General features: G+C 39.0%; 1 protein-coding gene across 27 annotated transcripts in view; it reads left to right on the forward strand.

The window, feature by feature from the left end:
- ATRX (ATRX chromatin remodeler) overlaps positions 1 to 26,338 on the forward strand; it is a 201,291-nt gene that overhangs the window by 152,432 nt on the left and 22,521 nt on the right. For 25 of the 27 annotated variants that reach the window (XR_011385580.1, XM_070067077.1, XM_051827346.2 and 22 more), the window contains 2 exons: positions 15,042 to 15,219; positions 16,539 to 16,733. Coding sequence is in view for 25 of the 27 variants with exons in the window: in XM_070067077.1 (XP_069923178.1) it covers positions 15,042 to 15,219; positions 16,539 to 16,733 (373 nt within the window). In the remaining 2 variants the exon portion in view is untranslated. Of the gene's footprint in view, positions 1 to 4,846; positions 4,986 to 9,977; positions 10,066 to 15,041; positions 15,220 to 16,538; positions 16,734 to 26,338 lie in introns of those variants that run through there. The other 2 variants (XR_011385579.1, XM_070067091.1) reach the window with 2 other exon arrangements.

The raw sequence follows: 26,338 nt of genomic DNA on the forward strand, positions 1-26,338 counted from the left end.
TCATGACCTGGAGCCTGGAACACAATCCTTGTCTCCCAAGTGGGTGGTAGGAACCCAGTTGCTTGAGCCTTCACTGCTGTCTCCCAGAGTCTGTATTTGTAGGAAACTGGAGTCAGGAGCCAGAGCAAGGAACTGAACCCAGATACTCTGATTTGAGATATGGACATCTTAACCTCTACATTAAACACCAACTCCTACATTGGCCATTTTTATGTCATCCTTTTTGACAAACTATTTAGTCTTATTGTTAACAGATTTTTGTTGTTGTTTATTTAAGAGGTAGAGTTACACATAGTGAGAGGGAAATAACAGACAGAAAGGTCTTCCATCCGTTGCTTCACTCCCCAATAACCGCAATGACCGGTTATTGTGCCGATGCAAAGCTAGGAGCCAGGCGTCTCTTCCTGGGTGCAGGGACCCAAGCACTTGGGGCATCTTCTACTGCTTTCCTGGGCCATAGCAGAGCTGGATTGGAAGAGGAGCAACGGGGACTAGAAGTGGTGCCCATAAGGGATGTTGGTACTGCAGGTGGAGGATTAACCTACTGCGCCACGGTGCCGGCCCCCTATGTTAACAGAATTTATCTGATCTCTTTATGTGTTATAGAAATCTAAAGTACTATCTTTTACCGTAATTATAAATGTATTCTATATGCATTGTTGATATTGCTTTGAACTGTTATTAATTTACAAATTCAAGCTACACTTGAAAAATAACAATTTATATATACATGCATTTGTTGTGACCCTGAGAATCTAATGTGTTGTTAAAGTTCTTGGGGCCACTGCTGTGGCATAGCAGGTATAGCTGTCACCTGTAGTTCTGGCATCCTATATGGGTGCTTGTTCGAATTCTAGCTGTTCCACTTCCGATCCAGCTCTCTACTATGGCCTGGGAAACAGTGGAAGATGGCCCAAGTCCTTGGGCCCCTGCACCCACGTGGGAGATAGGAAGAAGCTCCTGGCTCCTGGCTTCAGATTGGCGCAGCTCCGACCATTTCAGTCATTTGGGGAGTGAATCATCAGATGGAAAACCTCTCTCTCTCTCTCTCTCGCTGCCTTTCCTCTCTCTGTGTATCTCTGACTTTCAAATAAAATAAATAAATCTTTAATAAAAAACAGGGTCCTATGAACTCTTCCTCTAATTTTCCCTAATCGTTGGATTTTACATTCCTAGTATACATTTTATCATATGAAAACTAAGGAATTGATACTTTCAATATGTGTATATATATATTCCTTTTTATCACTGTAGAGGTTTACAGGTAAACCACCAGTGAAGATAACAAAACTTTCATCACCACAAAGATCTTTCTTGTACTGCCCTTTCTTTTTAATGCTAATTTATGTGCATCTACTTGAAGAGCAGAGTGACAGAGAAAGAGAGGAAGGAGAGGTCATCCATCTGCTGGTTCATTCTCCCAGTGCCCACAGCAGTAAGGTCTCAGTCAGGCTGAAGCCAGGAGCCAGTATCTCCATCCAGGTCTCCCATATGGCTGGCAGGGGCCTAGGCACTTAAAGCCCATCTTCTGCTGCCTCCCAGTACACATTAGCATGAAGTTAGATTGGAAACAGACTAGTTGGAACATGGGTTTTAGGCTCCCCTAGCAGCAGCTGAACTTGTTGCATCAGAATGTCTGGCAGTGTTATTACCTTTTTATAGTTACACCCATTCTTATCATCAACGTTGCCTCTCCCCCTAACTCCTGACAATGACAAGTTTCTTCTCTATCTAATTTTTTTTAAAGATTTACTTTTTAAAGTCAGAGCTACATAGAGGCCCGGGCATTATTCCTTTGCACCAATGCGCCAGCCCCTGTAATTTTTGTCTGATCAAAACTGTTAGGTAAATGATATACTACATATGTGATATTTTCACTCAGCATAATGCCCTTGAGTTCTGTCCAAGTTGTCATATGTATGAATAGTTTGTTCCTTTTATTACAGAGTAGTAGTCCATAGTATGAGTGCACCAGAGGTTTAACCTTATAACCTATTGCACAACATTTTGGCTATTAAATATAAATCCGCTATGAACACTGTGTTCAGGATATCATGTGGACCTAAGTTTTCTTTTTGTTAGGTCAAATGCCCAGAAGCACCAAATTCTTAACCAGAATGGCTGTAACATTTTATGTTCCCATCAGCAGTGTGTGAGAGATCAGGTTTCTATGCATCCCATCAGAATTTGGTATTATCACTAGTTTTTTTATAAAATTATTTAGAGAGTGAACATGAGATTCAGAGTAAGAGAGTGTTGTCATCCACTGAAACCCTTGTCAAAGGCCTGTACATCTACCCTAACCCGTGTCCTTCCCCTCCCCCCTGCAGACCAAAGCAGAGAAACCAGACAGAATTCAATCCAGGTCTCCCACATGGGTAGTAGCAATCACTTGCGCTGTCACTACTGCCTCCTAGGATTGACGTGAGCAGGAAGCTGGATTTAGCTTCGCAAGTTAGTAATTGAACCATGGGAATCTGATGTGGCTTGCAAGCATCTTACCTCCTTGGCCAACTGTCCATCTCTAGTAATTACTAGCTTTTATTTTAGCTGTTCTGATAGGTGTGTGGTGATATCTCATTTTGGTACTAATTTTTGTTTCCTTGATGGCTAATTATATTGAACATTGTTTTCTTTATTTATTTGCCATTAAATGCTGTATATCATCTTTGATGAAATATCTTTTCATCTCTATTTTCTGATTTAATTTATTTTTATTGTGAACTTTTGAGAGGTTTATATTTTATCTAGATATTATTTCTTTTTCAAATATAAGGTTTGCAAATATTTTCTCCCAATTTATACTTATATTTTTATCCCTTCACAGGGTCTTTTCATGGAGCAAAGTTTTTTTTTTTTTAAAGCAATTCTTTTAAAGATTTTATCTATTTGAAAGGCAGAGTTACAGAGAGGCTGAGAGAGGGAGGGAGGGAGGGAGGGAGAGGTCTTCCATCCAGTGGTTCACTCCCCAAATGGCCGCATCGGCCAGAGCTGAGCTGAGCTGAGCTGATCTGAAGCCAGGACCCAAGAGCTGCTTCTGGGTCTCCCACATGAGTGCAGGTACCCAAGGACTTGGGCCATCTTCCATTGCCTTTCCAGGCCATAGCAGAGAGCTAGATTGGATGTGGAGCAGCTGAGACTCAAACTGGTGTTCATATGGGATGCTGGCACTGCAGGCAACAGCTAAGTTTTGCATTGTGTATTTAAGTCTGTGGTGCATTTTGAGTTACTTTTTTTTTTAATTGGATTAATTTATAAGGCAGAGTTGCAGAGAATCTTCCATCCTCTGGTTTACTTCCCAGCTGACTGCAATCACCAGGGCTTTCCCCTGCCTTCCTAGGCACATTAGTAGGGAGCTAGCTCAGAAGCAGAGCAACCAGGACTCGAATTGATCTTCTGATATGGGAACCTGGCATCACAGGCAGCATCTTAACCTGCTATATACCACAATGCTGCCCCCCCCCCATTTTGAGTTATTTTTTGTGTTAAGTTAGAGTATCATATTTTTGACTATGGATGTCTAATTGTTTCAGCATCATTTGACGAAAAAGCCATCCTTCCTTAACTGATTTTCTTTAGCAGCATTATGAAAAATCAGTTAATTATACTTGTATGGAGTCATTCTATTCCATTAATGTATATGCCTGTCCCTCTGTCATTACCAGAGTCTTGATTAGTATAGCTACAGAGGAAACCTTTTTAACACCAGGTTAGATGATTCTTCCCACAGTAGTCTACTCGTTACAAATTGTTTTAGCTAATCAGACTTCCTTTTCTACATAAATCTTAGAATAATTGTGTCCATATCTGTAAAAACTTTGCTAAGATTTTTAAGAAAAATTATGATAATAAATTATTAGGCAAGGATTGATCTTTATTGGGTCTTCTGATCTGCGGGTATACTATAATTTTCTGTTTGTGTTAATCTTTTATCAATTTTTTATAGTTTTAAGTGTATAAGTCCACCTATGTTTTATTTGATTTACATCTAAGTATTTCCTTTTTTCTCCGGGTGAGTTTGGTTTCCATTTGTTCATTGCTAGTGTGTGTGTGTGTGTGTGTGTGTGTGTGTATAGAAATGCAATTGGCTTTTGAGTTTCTCTTTTGCCTGTGATTTTTTGAAAATTTTATTTAAGTTAAAGAAATTTCATATATTTCATATGTACAGATTTTGGAACATAATGATACTTCCTTCCCTCCCACCCAGGCTTCAACCCTTGTTCCTCCTCCCTCTCCCATTCCCACTCTTTTTTTTTTTTTTTTAAACCTGAAGAGTACTCTGTAGTGTATAGGTAGCATAATTTTTTATTCTGGTCTTCAGTTGATGGACATCTGGTTTGGTTCTATGTACGGAGCTGGGCCAATCCAGAGCCAGGAGTTTCTTCTGAGACTCCCACACTACTGCAGGGGCCCAAGGACTTGGGCCATTTTCTACTGCTTTCCCACGCTGTAGCAGAGAGCTGGATCAGAAGTGGAGCAGCTCGGACTCAAACTGACACCCATGTGGGATGCCAGTACAGCAGGCAGTGGCTTTACCCACTATGCCACAGCACTGGCCCCAAGCATTTCTTTTTCTTTTAACACTTGAAAAATGTGTCACTTCATCTGGTTTCCATGGTTTCTTATGAGAAAGCTTTTGTTGTTCATGTTGTTTTCCTCCCTTTAGGTAAGGAGTTCTTTGTCTTGAGACTTTAATCTTCATTTTCAAAAGATGAGTGTTTTTAACGTTTTGTATGGCTTTGTTTGGGTTTACTGTTTGTTTGTATTCAGCCTTTTTCTTGCTAAATTTTAATAACTTTTAGCCATTATTTCTTTTTTTTAAGATTTATTTCTTTTTTTTTGAAAGTCAGAGTTACACAGAGAAGCAGAGGCAGAGAGAGAGAGAAGTCTTCCATCCGATGGTTTACTCCCTAAATGGCTGTAACCGCTGGAGCTGCACTGATCCGCAGCCAGGAACCAGGAGCTTCTTCTGGGTCTCTACACAGGTACAGGGGCCCAAGAACTTGGGCCATCTTCCACTGCATTCCCAGGCCACAGTAGAGAGTTGGATCAGAAGTGGAGCAGCCAGGACTCAAAACGGCGTTCATATAGGATGCCTGCACTGCAGGCAGCGGTTTTACTTGTTATGCCACAGTGCAGGTCCTGCCAATTTTTCTTTGAATACTTTTATAGCCCCTCATTCCTTCTTGTTTCTTTTTGGACCTCTGATGACAAAAATGTTAGATCTTTTCTTAAAGTCCTATAGGTCCCTGAATCTCTGAGTCTTTTTTATCCATTAAGTTTCTATCTACTGTTCAGATTGGGTCATTTCCTGCATCTGTCTGCAAAGTTCACAGAATCTTTTGTTTTCCCATTCTGCTGTTGTGCCCATCTGTTGAGTTCTTAAATTTCTGTTGTATTTTTCAATTTTTAAATTGCTGTTTCGTTCAATCTTTGTCTTTGTTTTGCTGAGAGTTTTTATTGCTTTCATTTGTCTCAAAGTGTGTTAGTAGTTGCTTATTGAAGCATATTGATAATTGCTACTTTTAAAATCCTTGTTCGACAATTCTAACATTTAAATCATCTCAGTGTTAGCATCTATTGATTATCTTTTCTCATTCATGTTGAGAGTTTGCTAGGATTTATTATGGTAATCTTTCTGTTCAACTGGGCCTTTTGGTTACTGTTAAATAATACTCTGGATCTTATTTAAATCTTCTTCTATAATAGATGTCTCTTGGGGCCAGCATTGTGGCATAGCAAGTTAAGCCCCTGCCTATAACACCAGCATCCCATATAGGCACCAGTTTGATTCCCAGCTGCTCCACTTCTATCCAGCTCCTGGGATAGCAGTGGAAGATGGCCAAAGTTCTTAGGCCCATGTACCCACTTGGGAGACCCGGAAGAAGCTCTAGGCTCCTAACTTCAGCCTGGCCCAGTTGCAGCCATTGTGGCCATTTGTGGAGTGAACCAATGAATGGAAGATTCTCTCTGTCTCTCAGTCTCTTTCTCTGTCTCTCTCTGTCTTCCCCCTCCCTCTCTGCCTCTCCTCCTAACTCTTTAAAATAAATAAAAAATAAATCTATATATGTGTGTGTATGTTTATATATAATAGATGTCTTCTGAAAAATGTTCTTCCAGGGCATGAAGTGCTGCACTTCACCATTGCCAGTTAAAAGTGTGGGAGTTTTCTGTCCTCCCTAGCCCTCTGCTGATTCTGCCTTGCCTGGGAGGATTCAGATTGGTTATGTCTCCCATCTTAACCTCCACTAATACTACAGTGGGTGGCTTCACAGTGGTTAGGTGGTGGTAAAATTCCAGCTCTCTATTAGTCTTCTTTTGATAACCACCTCAGTAGGTAGGGTAAGAGGTTTTCTTGTAATCACTGGGTGTAGGTTGATGCCTTGGTGAGGGGTCTGTAAGAGAGGACCTTGTTAAATCAGCCTTCTGACAAAGTCCTGCAGTACCATGATAAAACTGTGTAAGGGGAAAAGAGTATTGATACATCTGCATCTTTTTCCTTACTGCTTAGCTGGAGTTGACTCATTCTCTTAACATTTTCTGTTTTGTTACTGATAGAGAAGGCAGAGTTTTGGGGAGAGTTTTTTTTTTTTTTGTTTTTTTGGTTTTTTTTTTGACAAGACTGATGGCATTTCTAAGTTTCTGGGGGTTCTTTAACAACCAATATAGGATAACTAAGGCATAAAATAAAGCTTATAGAACTTACTATCATCTTGTCCCTTAGATCCCAAGGTCCCAAGCTAGTGTACCTCCTTCTTACTTTGCAAAGTTGTAACTTTTATGTATAATATCCAGGGAGTTATCTGTATTTATTATTTTTATTTATGTTTTATTTATTTGAAAGGAGAGAGACAAAAGGAGATCTCCCATCCGCTGTTTCACTTCCCAAATGCATGCAACAGCCAAGGCCGGGCCTGGCTGAAGCAAGCCAGGAGCTGGGAACCCACTCCTGGTCATTCATGTAGTTGGCAGGGACCCACCTGCTTGAGCTATTAACTGCTGCCTCCTGTGGGCTTCAGAAAGTTCTTTGAAATGTGTATTATGAGGGGCTGGTGCTGTGGCTCACTTGGTCAGTCCTCCACCTGTGGCGCTCGCATCCCATATGGGCGCCGGGTTCTAGTCCCAGTTGCTCCTCTTCCAGTCCAGCTCTCTGCTGTGGCCCGGGAAGGCAGTGGAGGATGGCCCAAGTGCTTAGGCCCCTGCATCCGCATGGGAGATTAGGAGGCAGCACCTGGCTCCTGGTTTCGGATTGGCACAGCGCTGGCTGTAGCGGCCATTTGGGGAGTGAACCAACTGAAGGAAGACCTTTCTCTCTTTCTCTCTCTCTCATTGTCTATAAATAAATTTTTAAAAAAGACCCTGATATCTGGGTCATTGTTTAAAAAAAAAGAAAAAGAAATGTGTATTATGAGACACTGTGTATAAATTTCAATATTTTTGCACCAAAAAATAAACTTCCCTTTTAAAACTTATGTATTTATTAATTTGAAATAGTTATGCGGCAGTCGGGGTGGGGAGAGAGAGAGCGAGCGAGCTTGATCTTACATATGCTGGTTCATTTCCCAAGTGGCCTCAATGGCCAGAGCTGAGCCAGGATGAAGCCAGGAGTTTCATCCAGGTCTCTCACATGGGTGGCAGGTGCGCAAGCAATTGGACCATCTTCTACTGCTTTCTGCAGGCCATTAGTAGGAAGCTGGATTGGAAGTAGAGCAGCTGGGACATGAGCTGGCACCCAAATTGGGATGCTGGCATTGCAGGCAGTGCCACTATGCCACAATGCCAGCCCTGTAAACTTACCTTTTAATTCCATTTTTTCCTACAAACTTTTTCAAGTGACCCTTTGTATTTCTATTTGTATATGCCTGTGTGATATTGCTGGGTGATAGGTGTTTCAGCTTTAGCTTATACTGCTAGAACATTTTTCCAAAATGGTTGTAACATATAGCACTCACACTGGTAGTGTGTTGTGTATGTTTTGGTTGATTTCTATCTTTGCCACAAGTTGATGCTATTCTTCCTTACAGCTATTTTGATGGATATGTAAGTCTTCAATTTTAATTTGTATTTCTCTGGTAACTAATTCCAAGTGAATTTTAATTTTAGAACCTAAAACAATAAGCATTTCATGAGGAAACATCAAGGATTATTTTCCTGAACATTTTCATAAACAGAATAAAGAACCAACCATAATAGGAAAGATTGATAAGTTGAACATTAATAAAATTAAGACCTTCCGTTCATCAAAGGTGTGATGATTAATTTTATTTATCAATTTGACTGAATTAGGGGATGCTGGTAAAATATTTCTGAATGTATCTGTGAGGAGGTTTTCTGAAAGAGATTAGCATTTGAACCAGTAGACTGAGTGAAGAAGATTACCCTCATTGATGTATCATTGCTTCTGTTGAGGACACATGAATAGAAAGGCAGAAAAAGGGTAAATCTACTTTCTTACTTGAACTGGGGCATTAGCGTCTCCTGCCCTTTCCTGCCCTTTGAGATCAGTCCTCCTGTCATATCCAGCTTTTGGACTCTTTAGTCACCTCGTTCTTTTTTTTTTTTTTTTAAAGATTTTATTTATTTATTTGAAAGAGTTACACAGAGAGAGGAGAGGCAGAGAGAGCTAGAGGTCTTCCATCTGCTGGTTCACTCCCCAATTGGCCACAACGGCCGGAGCTGTGCTGAACTGAAGCCAGGAGCCAGGAGCTTCCTCCGGATGTGGGTGCAGGGGCCCAAGCACTTGGGCTATCTTCCATTGTTTTTCCAGGCCATAGCAGAGAGCTGGATCAGAAGTGGAGCAGCCCGGTCTCTAACCGGCACCCATATGGAATGCCGGTGCTTCAGTCCAGGGTGTTAACCGGCTATACCACAGTGCTGGCTCCTCACCTGGTTCCAATCTTTTGACCCAGGACCAGGATTTATGCTGTCAGCTCCTCAGGTTTTCAGCTTGCAGGTGACAGGTGGTGCAATTTCTCAGCTTTTGCAGTCACAGTGAGCCAGTTCCTATAATAACCCCATCACCACCACCACCACCACCACATACACAACCCTTCTCTGCTCATCTTGGTTTGGCTTCTCTAGAAAACCCAAATACAAAAGATATTTCATATTAAGAAAGAAAAGGCAATCCACAGAGTAGAAGAAGCTCTTTCCGATACATACATTTAAAGGGGCCTCTGATTCAAAATATATAAGAATTCTTAAAAATCAGTAGTATCAACACCATGGAGGTAGCAAGTGATGGTTCAAGTAGTTGGGATCCTTCCAACTCATCTGTGGAATCAAGATTGAGTTCCTAGTTCGTGACTTTAGCCTAACCCAGCTCTGGCTGTTGTAGCCATTTGAGGAGTGACCCAGTGAATGGAAGATCTCTGTGTCTCAGGCTCTCTGTCTTTCAAGTAATTAAAATGAATTTTTGAAAAGTCAAGTTAGAAGCATGTATTTGTCCTAGTGATTAAGACACCCATGCCCCAGATTGAAGTACGTGGGTTTAGTTCCCATTTCTGTCTCCTGACTCCTAACTCTAGCTTTCTGCTGATATGGACCCTGGAAGGTAATGATGATAGCTCAATTAATTGGGTTCCTGCCACTCACATGCTAAATCTGAATTGAGTTTCTGGCTCCTGGCTCTTGGCCCCAGCTGCAGCCCAGCCCTGGCCATTGTTAGAATTTGGGGAGTAAAACAGCACATGGGAGCCCTATCTTTCATGTATATGAATTTAATTTTCAAAAATGAAGTAGAAATGATTCATAAAACTAAGTGTAAATCTATTTTATAAGAAAACAGAGAATCTTCCAGAACTAGGGTTAGACAGTTTTTAGTCATATCAAAGGCATATAACCCATTAAAGAAAAACAATTTGACTTGTTAAATTAAAAACTTTTTGTTGTGAAAGACTCTAAGAAAAGGAAAAGACAAACCACAGACTTGAAGAACAGATTTCCAAATCCATTATCTAATGAACCCTCATTTTCAGAATATATGAAGAATCTCAGAAAGAAGACAACTCACTTAGAAAACAGGTAAAGGACTTGAATTTATACTTCTGAAGATTTGTACATGGCAAATAAGTACATGAGAAGATCTTAACACTAGCTATTAGGAAAATTTCAAAACACATGAGTTACAACTTCACACTTATCAGAATTTCTAAAATAGTGACATTACTGAATGCTGGTGAGGATACAAAGAAACTGGATTAGTTCTACATTACTAGTAGGACTACAAAGTAGTATAGCTATTCCGGAAAACAGTTTGGCAGTTAATAACTGGGACTGGTATTGTCATAGCAGGTTAAGCCTCTGCCTGTGATGCCACCATCGAACGTGGGTGTCTGTTTGATACTTCACTGTTCCATGTCCCATCTAGCTCCCTGCTAATGTGCCTGGGAATATAGTGGAGGATGGACAAAATACTTGGGCCCTAGCACCCTCATGGGAGACCCGGAAGAATCTCTAGGCTCCTGGCTTCAGCCTGGGCCAGTCCTAGTCATTCTAGCCACTTGAGGAGTGAACCAGTGAATAGGAGATCTCTCTCTTCCTCTTTCTCTCTTCCCCTGTCTGTTACTCTCTTTCAAATAAATAAAACAACTTTTAAAAGATAATAATGGGAATTTAAAACTGTACACATACCATATAACGCTTCAACCACAGTCTTGGAAATTTATCCAATAGAAAGTAAATCTTGGGCCTATGCTGTGGTGCAGTAGGCTAAACCTCTGCTTGTGGGGTCAGCATCCCATATGGGTGCCAGTTTATGTCCCTGCTGCTTCTATTCCAATCCAACTCTCTGCTATGGCCTGGGAAAGCAGTAGAAGTTGGCCCAATTCCTTGGGCTTGTGCCACTTGCATGAGAAACCCAGAAGAAGCTCCTGCGTTCTGGCTTCAAATGGCCCAGCTACAGCCTCTACAGTCAAGTAGGGAGTGAACCAGTGGATGGGAGACCTTTCTCTCTGTCTCAACCTCCCAAATTAAAAAAACAAACAAAACATAGTGAAAACTTAGGGGTTGGTGTTGTGGCACAGCAGGTTAAGCTACCACTTATGATGTCTGCATTTCACATCAGAGTTCTGGTTCAAATCTAGCTACTCTGCTTCCAGTCCAACTTCTAATGCTCCTGGGAAAGCAACAGGGCCCCTCCCACTCAAGTGGGAGACCCAGATGGAATTTGAGGCTCCTGGCCCTGTACTGGCTGTTAGAGGTGTTTGGGGAGTGAATCAGTGGATGGAAGATTCATTCTCTCTCTCTCTCTCTCTCTCTCTCTGTGTGTGTGTGTGTGTGTGTGTACACGTGTACTTCTGTCTTCCCATCTCCCTGTCACTCTGCCTTTCAAATAAATAAATATTTAAAAACAAAATGGAATGAGATCTTATTTTAACATAGAATCTTGCACTTAGATGTTCATAACGACTTTTCTCAATGGCCCCAAGTTGGAAACAACCCAATGTCCTTCAACATGGGAATGATATATTGAATACTATATTCTACATATTCAAATACTACTCAGTAATGAAAAGGTGTGAACTTTTGATCTGAGCAAAAGCTTGAATGCATCTCAGTGGCATTATGCTGAGTTGAAATTTCCAATCTTAAAAGGTTATATACTGGGGCCAGGGCTGTGGTGCGGCAGGTTAACTCCCTGGCCTGAAATGCCAGCATCCCATATGGATGCCGGTTTGAAACCCGGCTGCCCCACTTCTGATCCAGCTCTCTGCTATGGCCTGGGAAAGCAGTAGAAGATGGCCCAAGTCTTTGGGCCCCTGCACACACGTGGGAGACCCGGAAGAGGCTCCTGGCTCCTGGCTCTGGATCGGTGCAGCTCCAGCTGTTGCGGTCAATTAGGGAGTGAATCATCGGATGGAAGACCTCTCTCCCTCTCCCTCTCCCTCCCCCCCACCCCACCTCTCTGCCTCTCTGTCTCTCCTCTCTCTATGTGACTCTGACTTTCAAATAAATAAATAAATCTTTTTAAAAAGGTTATATACTGTATGATTCCACTCATACAGCATTCTTGTTGTGATAAAATTATGATACTGAAGAATAGATCAATGATTATGGTATGTTGGGGTTAAAAAGAGGCTGAGCATACCAAGGGATAACACAAAAAGGTTCGTGTTTTGTTTGAGAGACAAGGGAGTGGGTTGAGAGCAAGAAAGCACATGCTCTCATCTACTGGTTGACTCCCCAAATGCCCACAACAGCCAAGGCTCAGCCAAGCCAAAGCCAGGAGCCAGTAACTTAATCCAGGTCTCCCACAATTAATTGAGATGCCACTGTTGCCTCCCAGGATCTGCATTGTCAGGAAGCTGGAGTCAGAAGCTGAAGCTGGGAATTGAACGCCAGAACTGTAATTTGGGATACAACTATCTTAAGTGCTAGGCTAATCACCTGGTCCAAAGAAGATTTTTTTTGTAATGATGAACAGTTCTGTATCTTGCATGTAGTAATGTTTACTTGATTCTATGTACAAGATAAAATTTTGTGCAATTATACGCCAAACAAAAGCTGGTAAAAGCCAATGAGCCCTGTATTTGAATTCATTTCCACATTAGTTTCCTTGTTTTGATGAAGTGCTGTAGCAATGTGTGTTAGTACTGTTGCAGGATGATAGGTGAACGGTACATGGGAACTCTCTATGCCACTATTGTACATTCTTGTGAAATGTAGCAAATTATTTTTGAAAGGTTATAATAAAAACAAGAGTGCAGTACCGTTAGTTGTCAAGGATCTTGAAAAGCTGGAACTCTCATATACTGCTGGAGGGAATGTAAATTGGAATAACTACTTTAGAACACTATTTGTTCAATTTAACAGTGCCATATATGTACATACCCTATGACTCAGCAGTTCCACTCTTAGATATCTACCTACCTGACATTCTTATGTGTTTTTACCAAAATATATGTACAAGAAGACTTATAGGAGCACTATACAAATAACGGTTCATATTTTAATCACATTTGAGTATTATTTAAATTAATGCTTATGATTTTTAAAATGTATTTTATCTGAATATTGAGTTATATATTTCAGATTGAATATTGCAGGCTATATTAAAATAAGTAATTCTTAATACCAGTTCAGTCACTTAACACTATCAGTTTCTTTTTTATTTTAATTTTCTCTAGGGGCAGCTTTGCATTGACCACAGTTATGAATAATAAATATCTCTTAAAATTACACTGCATTATGGTTGTTTAAATGTCTATTGTTTCATCATTAGTGGTATTCTTATTTGCCATTACCAAATTTTTTATCTTCCATATTCTCAGCCAAGCCTCGTAGTACTTGGGATGTGTTAGTAGTTTGATAAGCATGTTTATTCAACACATTAATCTTTGCATTAGTGAATAGATACAAAGGAATTTAGTTTTCTGTGTTATATATTTCTTATTTTCAACAATGTGCTATTATAAATAACAGTGTGAATTCTATATTCTTGAGAATTTGTTAACTTCTGTGATAATATTTTGGCTGTATTCCTGGATGTGTGATACTCCAAGTCGACCTAAAACATGAATTTAATATCTGTTAATTTTTTGCCAGGATTTTGCTTTAGTAAAATATGGTTGGTAAACTAAATTGTAAACTCTTTCACATTATTAGAATTTAGAGTTTCCGTTTGCATTCTAGTATATAGTGCCATAAGTGTAATGGGTCTGGTATTTTATTTATTTTCAGTCATGAAATCATTAAAAATAAGTCTAGGTATAAAGACATTTAATACTGGCTTTTGAGAATTTTTTATATTCATTCAGATATAAGTTGCCAGCAATATATGAATTACTAATCAAATTATTCTACAGTTATCTATTGAAATTTTATTCAACTACCAGCATGTTTGCGAATCTTGATGAAATACCTATAATGTAAGATGAAATACCTATAATGTAAACTGTATGTTTTGACTGTTTTAAGCCAAAAAAAGTATGTGCCAGAAAAAGAAACATTCAGGAAAGGTAGCCTGCTTTCAGTAAAGGTTGTTTCTGGGGAGTTGAACTGAATAATTTTTTTTTCTTGAGACTTAGTTGTATTTTCAAAAACAGTCTTTTTCAAATTGGATATTATTTATATTAAAGTAATATATTTTCAAAGCTTACAAGCCAGTCCTGTGACCAGCGTCTTTCTACCTATGATTTCTACTTTCTGGAGGTAATCAAGTTCAACTCTTGCCAATTATTCTGGTGTTTAATTACTTATGATGTTTACTCCTTTCTACATCCTGTGGTGGGAGTTTGCCCAGATGTACACACACATTTTTTCTCACTCATTTGCCCAATGTAACTTTTCATAATATTTGCCTAAATTAATTTGTACTGTTTGCTTTATTGTGGTCATATAAATATTTTAAGCCATTTAAAAATACTGTGATTTCTTCTGCTTTTTTGTGTACCTATTTATTTTTCCTAAAGTGTTGATTTGCTTTTACCATTTGCTTACTTTTTATGTGCCTATCACTAATTCATTCCCAAATTCTACAGAAATATTATAAATCCTTCTGTTCCAACACATCAAGTAATCTATCAGTTTCTTTTTTCCTTGGACACACCCTTCCCGGAGGCCTGTCTTGTTTTTATTTTAGCAAGTACCTTGCGTCTATCTAATTTCTCTCCGTACATTCATTACACTGTATTATGATTGTTTGTATATGTTACCCTTCTACACTCAGCTTCTTGAGCACTGTCTTTCATTCTGATGTACTTTGTAACCAACACAATATGCATTTTCAAGTTATACATACACTTTCTAAATTTATTCATTAATCTCTAAAAACCTTGAATATTTATAAACGTGATTTCCATATTCATCTTTATTTTTAAATAAGACTGTTTCATTTTCCAGCAATAGGATTCTTCCAGGGCATATAAATCATCCACCTGACTCCTTAGGTATATCTTTATTTTCTTCAGCAAGTAAGAAATGAATTCTCTGATTTTTCTGATTGTTCAATAGATTGCCTTAGGATCAAAAAGTTACAGCATAATTAAAATCTCTGTAAAGCAATAATTACTAAAGTATTTATTCTATATTTACATTTTCAGAGGGCGATTGTTTATCATTTCCACCAAAGCAGGATCTCTTGGAATTAATCTGGTAGCTGCTAATCGAGTAATTATATTTGATGCTTCTTGGAATCCATCTTATGACATCCAGAGTATATTCAGAGTTTATCGCTTTGGACAGACTAAGCCTGTTTATGTATATAGGTTCTTAGCTCAGGTAGGTTTCTAATTTATATTCTTTTTCATATTGAAAGATTGGTTGAAACTGATAATATTTTAGAGATGCAGAACACATACATGCATTACAAAGAGGCAAACAAAGTTGAAAACATCTTTTTTTTTCTTGATTTATGCATAAAGCAGCATAAGTTGATTTTGGCCTGTCTTTGGACTTTCTGATTTATAATTCATTTCTATAATATCAACTTTTTCATGCTCAAATTATTTTATGTGAGGGAATAGATTTAGCATTTTCATGCTAGTTCAGGAAAGTTAATCATTTATAGTTCAGTTTCTTGATGTGCATTGAAGAGCCAGTAAGTAAATCTAATTTGCTTATAGTTGAAAGGGTCAAATTCTCATTGTTTTATCAGTGGCCACCAGCTATTCTCTTAATTTGAAAAATGTGGATAAATAAAATAAAAAATTAACTTATTTGTAATAACACAATTCTCACAAAAATATGCTTTAATACTCCTTCTAGGAGGAGTATTAAGGGCATTTCCTTTAAATATAAGCCTTGGTGTTAAAATTTAAGAAAATAATTTAAGAAAATTTAAGAAAAATATATGAAATCAAGAAGCAGATATACTTCCATTAATATGGATTTATTGAATCAGGTTGCCCTTTTAACTGCTACATCTATTTTGGGAAGAGATGCTATTGTTCTCCATTTGCCTCTGAATGTGGAGTTTCGAACCAGAGAATAGTTTTTACAGTAGTGCTTGTGCATTTTATCTTAAGTATATAATGTGATTGATAACCTCATTGTGGGTTTTTCCAGTTATTTAAATTTAGAGCTCTGTTAATTCCCATTTATAGTGCTATATATATAATAGATACAGCATTTTACATTAGGTTTCCTTCATGACGTTATAGAAAGTAAGACTTGATATAAGGACAATTGATGGTGGTTGTTGATAGCTTACTATATTAATTACATTGAAAAAAAATTAAACTCTTACATGTCCACCTTGTAGTGCCCACCAATATTTTTGTTCCATGTTCCCTTTATTTCCATTTACCCTGGTATCCACTCTGTTCCTTCCAGCAAGTATAGAAATATATAAAGAATACTTGAATGTATTTTGGTCAGATACTACAGAATAATTATCAGTAAAATAATTTTCTTAATTTGTTATGGTAACTGCTGAATAGATGATCTTTTATTAGAGAATTTTGCTAATGAATTTTTCTTTATAGCAATATATTACCTTGAAATTTTATCATTACACATTAAGTAGTAACTGTATTTCTCCTTGATTAACTTTCATGTTTACAAAATTTATTCGTGTATTGTTCCTTCTTCTTGCAAAGGGAACCATGGAAGATAAGATTTATGATCGGCAAGTAACTAAGCAGTCACTCTCCTTTCGAGTTGTTGATCAGCAGCAGGTTGAGCGTCATTTTACTATGAATGAGCTTACTGAACTTTATACTTTTGAGCCAGACTTATTAGATGACCCTAATTCAGAAAAGAAGAAGAAGAGAGATACTCCCATGCTGCCAAAGGTAAACATATTTAGATTATTAGCTTTAAAAAAAATCAACATGGACCAAGCAAATTTTATAGTTGGTATGAAACCTAGTTATCTTTCTCAATTATTCAGAGAATAAAATTGTATTTAATAAATTTGTCTATATGATTACAAATGAAAGGGTGCTTGATCCGTTCTTCATATAATACCAGAAAAAGTAACATATTCTGAAATACATGCTTCATGCTAAATAAAACTATGCTGTGGCATAGTGGGTAAAGCCAACACCTGCAGTGCCGGCATCCCATATGGAAGCTGGTTTGAGTGCCAGCTGCTCCTGATCCAGCTTCCTGTTAGTGTCCCTGTGAAAGCAGCAGAGAATGGCCCAAGTGCTTAGGCCCTGAACCCACACAGGAGACCCAGAAGAAGCTCTTAGCTCCTGGCTTCAGATTGGCCCTCCTCCAGCCATTGCAGCCATTTGAGGAGTGAACCATAGGATGGAATTTCTCTCTCTCTCTCTCTCTCTCTCTGTAACTCTGCCTTTTGAATAAATAAATAAATTAAAAACAAAAAAGTTCAGCCCTCTAGAAAAAAGTTTTGAGTAGAAACCTTAAAGGAAATAGCATGATTCTCTTTTAATGTCTAGTAGAGGGCATACATACATAATTTAAATCTACATAAAAATAAACACTCTGTTAATAATTCCTTCTGTTGTAGAGCAATTAAGAATCAGAAAATAGGGGCTGGCACTGTGGCGTAGCGGGTAAAGCCACCATCTGCAGTGCCGGCTTCCCATATGAGTGCCGGTTTGAGTCCCAGCTGCTCCATTCCTTATCCAGCTTTCTGCTATGGCCTGGGAAAGCAGTAGAAGATGGTCCAAGTTGTTGGCCCCTGCACCTGCATGGGAGACCTAGAGGAAGCTCCTGGCCCCTGGTTTTGGATTGGCTCATCTCTGGCCACACCATTTGGGGAGTGAACCAGCAGATCTCGATCTCTCTCTCTCTCTGTCCCTCTGCCTCTCTGTTACTCTGACTTTCAAGTAAATAAATCTTTAAAAGAAAAACCAGAAAATATCCAACAGGTATATAAAAAGGTACTCAAAATCATGAACCTTATCAGAGAAATGCAAATCAAAAACATAATGAGATATCACCTTACTTAGTTTATCATTTATCATTCAGTTTTTAAAATTTATTTTATGTATTTGAAAGACAGTTACAGAAAGAGGAAGAGCCAGAGAGAGAGAGAGAAAGAGAGAGGTCTTCTGTCTGCTGGTTCACTCCCCAAATGATTGCATTGGCCAGAGCTGAGCTGCTCCGAAGCCAGGAGCTAGGATCTTCTTCCTGGTCTCCAGTGTGGGTTCAGAGGCCCACTGACTTGGGCCATCTTCTACTGCTTTCCCAGGTCAGCCGGGACTCAATCCGGCACCAATATATCATTCAGTTTAAACTAAAAGATGCTGCTAACTGTTGATGTAGTTGTGGGAAAAAGAGAACCCTTTCGTGTTGTTGGTGGGGTTGTGATTTGGTGCATCCAGCATTGAAAACAGTATGTATAGAGTTGCTGCAAAAAATTAAAAATATAGCTACTACCTGATCCTTAAGTCTAATTCCTTGTTGTACATCCAGAGAAATTGAAATCAATATTTTAGGAGTGGGTGTTTAGCCTAGTGATGGAAATTCCTACCTCCCATATCATAGTATCTGGTTTTGATTCCTGGCTTTCCTCCTGACTCCATTTTCCTGCTGAAGCAAACTGTAAGAGGCAGTGGTAATGGCTCAAGTATTGAGTCCCTGCTACCCACAAGGGAGACTTGTATCACACTCCCTACACCTGTCTTTGGTCTTAGCTGTTGAAGCATGTGGGGAGTAAACCAGAAGATTAGAGGGTTCTTTTTGGCTTTAGCTCACATTGTCTAGATAGTGCTCCTGTCTCTCTTTGTCTCTTTCTCTCTCAAATAAATAAGAAAAATACCTATGCCATAAATACCATGGATGGCACTTAGAATTTGAAGTGGTATCTGAGCTGTCATGCTCATTGCAGACTTATTCACAATAGCTAAGCCATCAACAGGTGAATGAATAAAAACCTTTGTATATACATACAGTGGGATATTACTCAGGTTTAAAAAGCAGAAAAATCTCCATTTGCAAGAACATGGATGAGAGGCCTGCACTGTAGCATAGCGTGTAAAACCGCTACCTGCAAAATTCAAGTCCCTGGCTACTCCACTTCAGATCTAGCTCTCTGTTATGGCCTGGAAAAGCAGTGGAAGATGCCCCAAGTCCTTGGCCCCTGCACCCATGTGGGAGACCCAGAAGAAGCTCCTGGCTCCTGGCTTCAGATCAGCACAGCTCTGGCTGTTGGGGTCATTTGGGGAGTGAACCATCAGATAGAAGAAATCTCCTTCCCTCTCTCCCTCCCTCCCTCCCTCTTTCTCTCTCTCTCTCTCTCTGCCTCTGTGTAACTCTGCCTTTCAAATAAATAAATGTAAATCTTTAAAAAAAACATGGATGAATCTTGAGAACATTATACTTAGTGAAGTAAATCTGACACAGAAGGACAAATGCTATGTGATGTCACTTACATGAAGAATCTAAAATACGCAATCTTGTAGCAGAGAGATTAGAGTTGGGAGGAGGGGCAAATGGAGAGGCTTTTGTCAAAGAGAACAAAATTTCAATCAGAAAAGATAAATTAGTTCTGGAGATCCGTGCAATGCAGTACCTGCAGTTAATAATACTGCATTGTATGCTTTAAAATTTTACCAAAAGATTCAATCTTACGTCGACGTTCTTACCACTAAAAAATTCATAAAAAGAGTTGGAGGAAAATTTCAGAGGTGATGGATATGTTTATGGCACTGATTGTGGTTATGGTTTCACAAGTGTATATATACCTCCCAAATGACCAAGTTATATACATTAAATATGTATAGCTTTTTGTATGTAACCCAATTTTTTAAAGAGATTTATTTATTTATTTTATTTGAAAGGCAGAGTTACAGAGAGAGAGGGAGAGACAGAGATAGAGAAAGACGTATCTTCCATCTGCTGGTTCACTCCTCAAATGGCCACAATAGCCAGAGCTGAGCCAGGCCAAAACCAAGAGCCTGGAATGCCATCCAGGTCTCCCACATGGGTGGCAGGGGCCAAAGTACTTGAGCCATTTTCTGCTCGTTTCCTGGGCAGATGGATCAGAAGCGCAGCATCCTGGACTCGAACTAGCACTCATATAGGGTGCTGGCATCTTAGGCGGTGGCTTAACCAGCTGTGCCACAATGCCATATATAATACTTAAAACTTTCTGTAGTGTTTCTACATATGTTACCTTAGTTGATGGATGAAATCACTTTTCAGATTGACAAGGGACATAAAGTCATTATTCATGTCTTACAGATGGGAACACACAGACTCAAATTAGATGACTTACTCAAGATAACAGCTAGTAATTTGTTGCATCAGCACTGTACCTCAGATTTCCTTACTATAAATCTATGCTAATTCTACTGTATCATATTGCCTGTTAGAGGCAAATAATCATGCATTGGTTTATTTTTTAAAAAATTCAGTGAAACAATGTCTTTATTTTGATATTTTTCACTGTTATAAAGCAGGTAAGATTTTCACACTTGGAAAAGGACATTTAGTGGTAATTTAGTGAAGCCCTTTTGGTTTTTTTAAATTCTGTTTTTTGTTATGTTTTTATTTAGATCTATATTAGTTGGAATAGATTGTTGGCATTCTTTAATATTTAATTTTTTTGAAGATTTATTTATTTGAAAGGCAGTGTTACAGAGAGGCAGAGAGAGATAGATCTTCCATCTGCTGGTTCACTCCCCAAATGGCCACGAACACCCAGGGTTGGGTCAGACCAAAGCTTGGAGGCAAGAGCTTCATCTGAGTGTTGCACATGGGTGCAGTACCCAATTGCCTGTGCTGTCTTCCTCTGCTTCTGTGCTTCTTCTGCTTTCCCAGGTGCATTAGCAGAGAGCTGGATCCCAAATGGAGCAATTTACAAATCAATGCTCATATGGGATGCATGTGTTGCAGACCTGCTATGCTACAAGCCCTGCCCTATTTTAAAAATTTTTTAAAAGATTTTATTTATTTGAGAGGTAGACTTACAGAGAGAGGGAAAGACAGAGAGAAAGGTCTTCCATCCGATGGTTGACTCCCCAAATGGCTTGCAGTGGTTGGAGCTGGGCTGATCCCCAGTCAGGAGCCAGGAGTTTCTTCTGTGTCTCCCAGGAGAGTGCAGGGGCCAATGACTTGGGACCATCTTCCACTGCTTTTCCAGGCCATAGCAGAGACCAGGATTGGAAGAGCAGCTGCCAGGACACGAACTGGTGCCCATATGGGATTCCGGCGCCACAGGCAGAGGCTTTGTGCCACAGCGCCAGCCTGCCCCCCTCCCCAGAAGTTGTGCATATTTTTGGTACTGTGTGATAATTCTATACATGTATATATTGTTTAATGTCCAATCATGGGAAACATACCTATCTCCTCAAACATTTATCATTTGTTTATGGTGTAAACATTGAAAATCCTTTCTCCTAGGGTTTTTTGAAGAAATATTCAGTACATTATAATTATCTGTAGTCACCCTACTGTGCAGTAGAACGCTAGAACTATTACTATCTAGCTGTAACTCAGTACCCATTAAATAATCTTTCCTCATCCTTCCTTCTCTCAACACTACACTCCCCAGCGTCTGGTAACCACTATTATACTCTCCTGTGAGGTTATCTACCCTCTTGTTTTATAGACAGGAAAATTTAGGGTCAGGGACATTAAATGACTGGCCCACTGTTTTCAGCTAGTAAATGTCAGAGCCAGTACTATGCTTGTTCCCTTATTCTTATATAAGAAAATGTTATTTGTACTCATATAGCAAGTAAAGATACTTCTAGGCTAAAATGATAGTTGTATTTATTTTAAAATTGTAATATGATGAAGAGACCAGCGCTGTGGCATAGTAGGCCAAGCCTCTGCCTGCAGTGCCGGCATCCCATATGGCCGCCAGTTCGTGTCTCGGCTGCTCCACTTCCAATCCAGCTCTCTGCTATGGCCTGGGAAAGCAGTAGAAGATGGCCCAAGTCCTTGGGCCCCTACACTCACATGGGAGACTCTGAAGAAGCTCCTGGTTCCTGGTTTGGGATTGGCTCAGCTCCAGCTGTTGCAGCCATTTGGGAAGTGAATCAGCGGATCAAAGACCTTTCTCTCTCTCTGCCTTTCCCTGTCTGTAACTCTACCTCTTAAAATAAATAAAGACTTTTATAAAATGTAATATGATGTTACGTATCCTTTTGACTCTTCTGAACCTAAGAAGAAAATATTTATGTTTTGTGATCTCAATAAAAATTTCAGTTTAAAAGCCCATTTCGCAGGGAGGTATCATGTTGGGCATTGTTTTGTCTTTGTTTCAAAATTAAACCCTTTATGTTCAGTGCTACTGTTAAGAGAGTTGAGAAAGCAGCTAGGAGGCTATGGGTGTCACTCTACCAAAGTAACTTTTGTCACTTGTAAAATACTCAAATATATTTTAGTTCTTCGTATGGTTGGATACATTTAATTAAAGAAAAAGCAAAAAGAATAAATCTTCTAATAGTATAAGCCAATGATTTCTCTTGTAAATTTTTTTAGTATACATGTTGATAAACATTTACATTAAGCATTTTGAAAATATTTTGAAGTGTCGCTTGTATATAAATGCCAATATTGTTTTTAAGTTGATATTGATTTGTTTCTTAAATTATATGATTTTAGAATATTAAGATTCTTGGCCGGTGCCGCAGCTCACTAGGCTAATCCTCCACCTAGCGGCGCCGGCACACCGGGTTCTAGTCCCGGTCGGGGTGCCGGATTCTGTCCCGGTTGCCCCTCTTCCAGGCCAGCCCTCTGCTGTGGCCAGGGAGTACAGTGAAGGATGGCCCAGGTGCTTGGGCCCTGCACCCCATGGGAGACCAGGAAAAGCACCTGGCTCCTGGCTCCTGCCATCGGATCAGCGTGGTGCGCCGGCCGCAGCACGCCGGCCGCGGTGGCCATTGGAGGGTGAACCAATGGCAAAAGGAAGACCTTTCTCTCTGACTCTCTCTCTCTCACTGTCCACTCTTCCTGTCAAAAAAAAAAAAGAATATTAAGATTCTTGAATAATCTTTGAAAAATTTCCTGTTCACAGATTTGCCTTCTTTTTAATGTATATAAGCACAAGTTGAGTCATACTGTACTTTCTCTTCTGCAGCTTGTTTTTTTCAACTAGATATATATTGAAAAATACTTCCATACTGGCATATATATGTACTGCCTTTAAAGAAACACTGCATAGTGTTTGATTGGCTGTTTTGTTTAACTCTTGTATCCCCAACACTTTTTTTTATCAGTTACTGAATTTTATATGACAAGTATTCTTTTAAGGATTTGTACATGTTTTATAATTTTTAAAATAAGTCTCCCTTTTCAACTTGAGAATGATTTTTTAGAATGTTTCCTAAAATTATATTTAACTTTAAGCTTTGACTTTTATCAAAATGTCCTATAATTAGCAATATTTCTCATAGAAATATTCCAATTAGAAATGGGAACTTGCTTTAAATTTATTATATTGTGAACTTATGATTACATGACATCTAATTTAATAAATATTTATTACTCGCTGACTTTGAGATGTGTACTGTGAGGATATACTAAGAACAAGACATTGTACTTTAAAGATTAAATATTCCAGTAGGAAAGAAATGTTATTTAATTATTATGGGATGTCTGTAAAAAAAATCTGTTTTGTAATTGGATCTCTGAGTTGTAATTGGAGCTTTTTTATTTGTAAACTTTACTTATTTTATGTTGCTTTTGGCGTTTTAACCCCTTCCCTAGAGCAAGAACGAAAAGAAATACTGAATGCTTTATTTCACAGAGTACTTCGGCTCTCCCAAAGTTCTTCAAAAAAGGAAAATATTAGCTAACTTACTGATTTCTTATAGGTTTTCATACTCTGGGCTAAACAGTTTGTTCAGATTATCTCCCTCAATTCAGCAGCAATTGAAAAGTTGACTGTACTCATTTTCAAGATGAGGAGATTCAGGCTCAGAAAAATTACATAATGTAAGCAAATTTGCACTCTTAATTTGTGGTGAAGCTGGCCTTCAAATCAGATCTGTCCAACACAGATGTGTGTACTCATAAGCCTTACACTTAGTGCCTACTCCTGCTCCACAATGAAGATTAGAAATGTATTTCCAAGTATAAGAAATTAAGCAGAGGACCTAGGAGTCCAAGAATTAACATTTAGGATGCTTTATTTTATTTTCATTGAGTATGGATTTAATATTGTAGAATGCTTTCACAATCAGTAATGTGGTAAAGCTGGTAAGATTGTGTCATATTGTCAGTTTAGCTCATGACTTGTGAAGCTTTAGTTTCTTAAATACATAGATAGTTTTAAGGTATACAAAGGCTTGTTTCACATATATTCATTATCTCAGGGAAACTGTGGCTTTGTCATTATCCAGGGGTACATGACCAGTAAGTGTTAGAGCTAGAATTTGAACACAGTAGTTTTCAGATTGTGTTCCAAGGAGTCCCAGGAGATCTTCAAAGAGGTGCATCAGTGACTGCTGTTGTGTAGCTAAGTGAGGTACAGGAAATCTAGACAAGTAGCACTTCAAACCCTTCATCCCATTTCAATCAGAGTCTTCTTTTTATCTATTTCATATGTTTGGCATAAACATAAGATTTAATTTAAAGAGAGGATGTGACTGCTTTAAAAAATTTCAAAAATACTGTACTTTTCCAAGCTGCCTTTCTGATTATCATAGTAACTAAAGACTGTCAGGGATTTAAAAGTAAGATAATATATAAATGTGATTTACCTGAAGGAACTGGTAGTCAGTTGGGAAGATAAAAGTAACATTCTTGAAAACAAAGGAATGAAGTGCTGGTGTGACTGCTGAGTATGTTTACTGTGATAGAAAAGGGAGGATCTAATATTCAGGTAACAATTTTGATGGGAAAAAATTCAGCTTAGCCTAGAAAAGATAGGGTTAGTATTTAACTGGATTAAGGGAAGAATGCAGTGTGCATGAGGGATTGAATGGTTTGGGCAGAGACAGAGGTACGAAGTTATATACCAGGTTTAAAGGATGATGAAGAAATTGGCCTGATCATGAATTGAAGTTGGATGAGTAGGGTGGGCCAGCTATGGAGACCACTAGAAAGCAAATGGAGGCATTTTGGTTTAAAATTGTATTACTCTAAATTCTTGACTGGGACTGTTGAATGTTAAAATTGGGCTTCTGGAGAATTTGCCTGATGATAAAATCCAGGATTAGGATCTATAATAGGGTAATGACTGTGGAGGTCAATCAAACTTTTCAAGAAACCAAATTTTACAATTCAGTAACTGATGGTAGTCTATAATTTTGAAAGAGTTGGGTGGTGAAAAGTTTTAATCTAAATGAAGGCTATTCATTCATTGATTAAAAACTTTTGCGGCTGCTTATGATGTGCCAATTATTTCAGTGATCTCTAGGGATGAATACATTGAGGAATAAGCCTGGCATCTTGCTTTTAAGAAGCCTGTGGTACGGCTGGCGCTGTGATGTAGTGGGTAAAGCCACTGCCTGCAGTGCCGGAATCCCATATGGGTGAGTCCAGGTTCGAATCCTGGCTGTTCCACTTCTCATCCAGCTCTCTGCTGTGGCCTGGAAAAACAGTAGAAGATGGCCCAAGACCTTAGGCCTCTGCACCTGTATGGGAGACCTAGAAGAAGTTCCAGGTTCCTGGCTTTTGGATCGGTCCATTTGGGAAGTGAGCCAGTAGACGGAAGACTTAATTTCTCTTTCTCTCTCTCTCTCTCTTCCTCCTCCTCCTCCCCCTCCCCCTCACTCTCCTCCTCCCCTTCTGCCTCTGTGACTCTGCCTTTCAAATAAATAAATCTTTAAAAAAATGTTTTAAAAGCCTACATTCTAATGTACTTACCTTAAGCAAGTAAGTATAATAAATGTTGAAATAGAAATGAGTACAGACACTAAAGAAGGAATATTCATTTCTTTCTTGGAAAAGTTGGGTATGGGGACTTGATATTAGAAGGACTTCAACAGATGTTGAAAATAGAAATAGGTTGTGCTGGCACCATGGCGCAGTAGGTTAATCCTGTGCCTGCGGCGCCAACATTCCATATGGGTGCTGGTTCTAGTTCCAGCTACTCTTCTTCCAGTCCAGCTCTCTGCTGTGGCCTGGGAAAGCAGTAGAAGATGGCCCAAGGGCTGGGGCCCCTGCACCTGTGTGGGAGACCAGGAAGAAGCTCCTGGCTCCTGGCTTTGGATTGGCACAGCTCCGGCTGTTGCAGCCATTTGGGGAGTGAACCAACGGAAGGAAGGCCTTTCGCTCTGTCTGTCTCTCTCACTGTCTGTAACTCTACCTATCAAATAAAACTAAATAAAATCTTAAAAAAAAAAAGAAAATAGAAATCGGTAACTGCATTGCTGGAAGCACAAAAAGAAACACATGAATAAAAGAGAATGACAAATTTGAAGAACCTCAAGAAGTTGAAAATTAGTAATAATAGGAGATGTGGTAGAGTAAGGGTTGGCATGGGAAGAGCTCAGAGAAAATACTACAAGGGTAATGGGAATAAAATCAT

The sequence above is a fragment of the Oryctolagus cuniculus genome, chromosome X (assembly GCF_964237555.1).
Source record: "Oryctolagus cuniculus chromosome X, mOryCun1.1, whole genome shotgun sequence".
NCBI lineage: Eukaryota > Metazoa > Chordata > Mammalia > Lagomorpha > Leporidae > Oryctolagus > Oryctolagus cuniculus.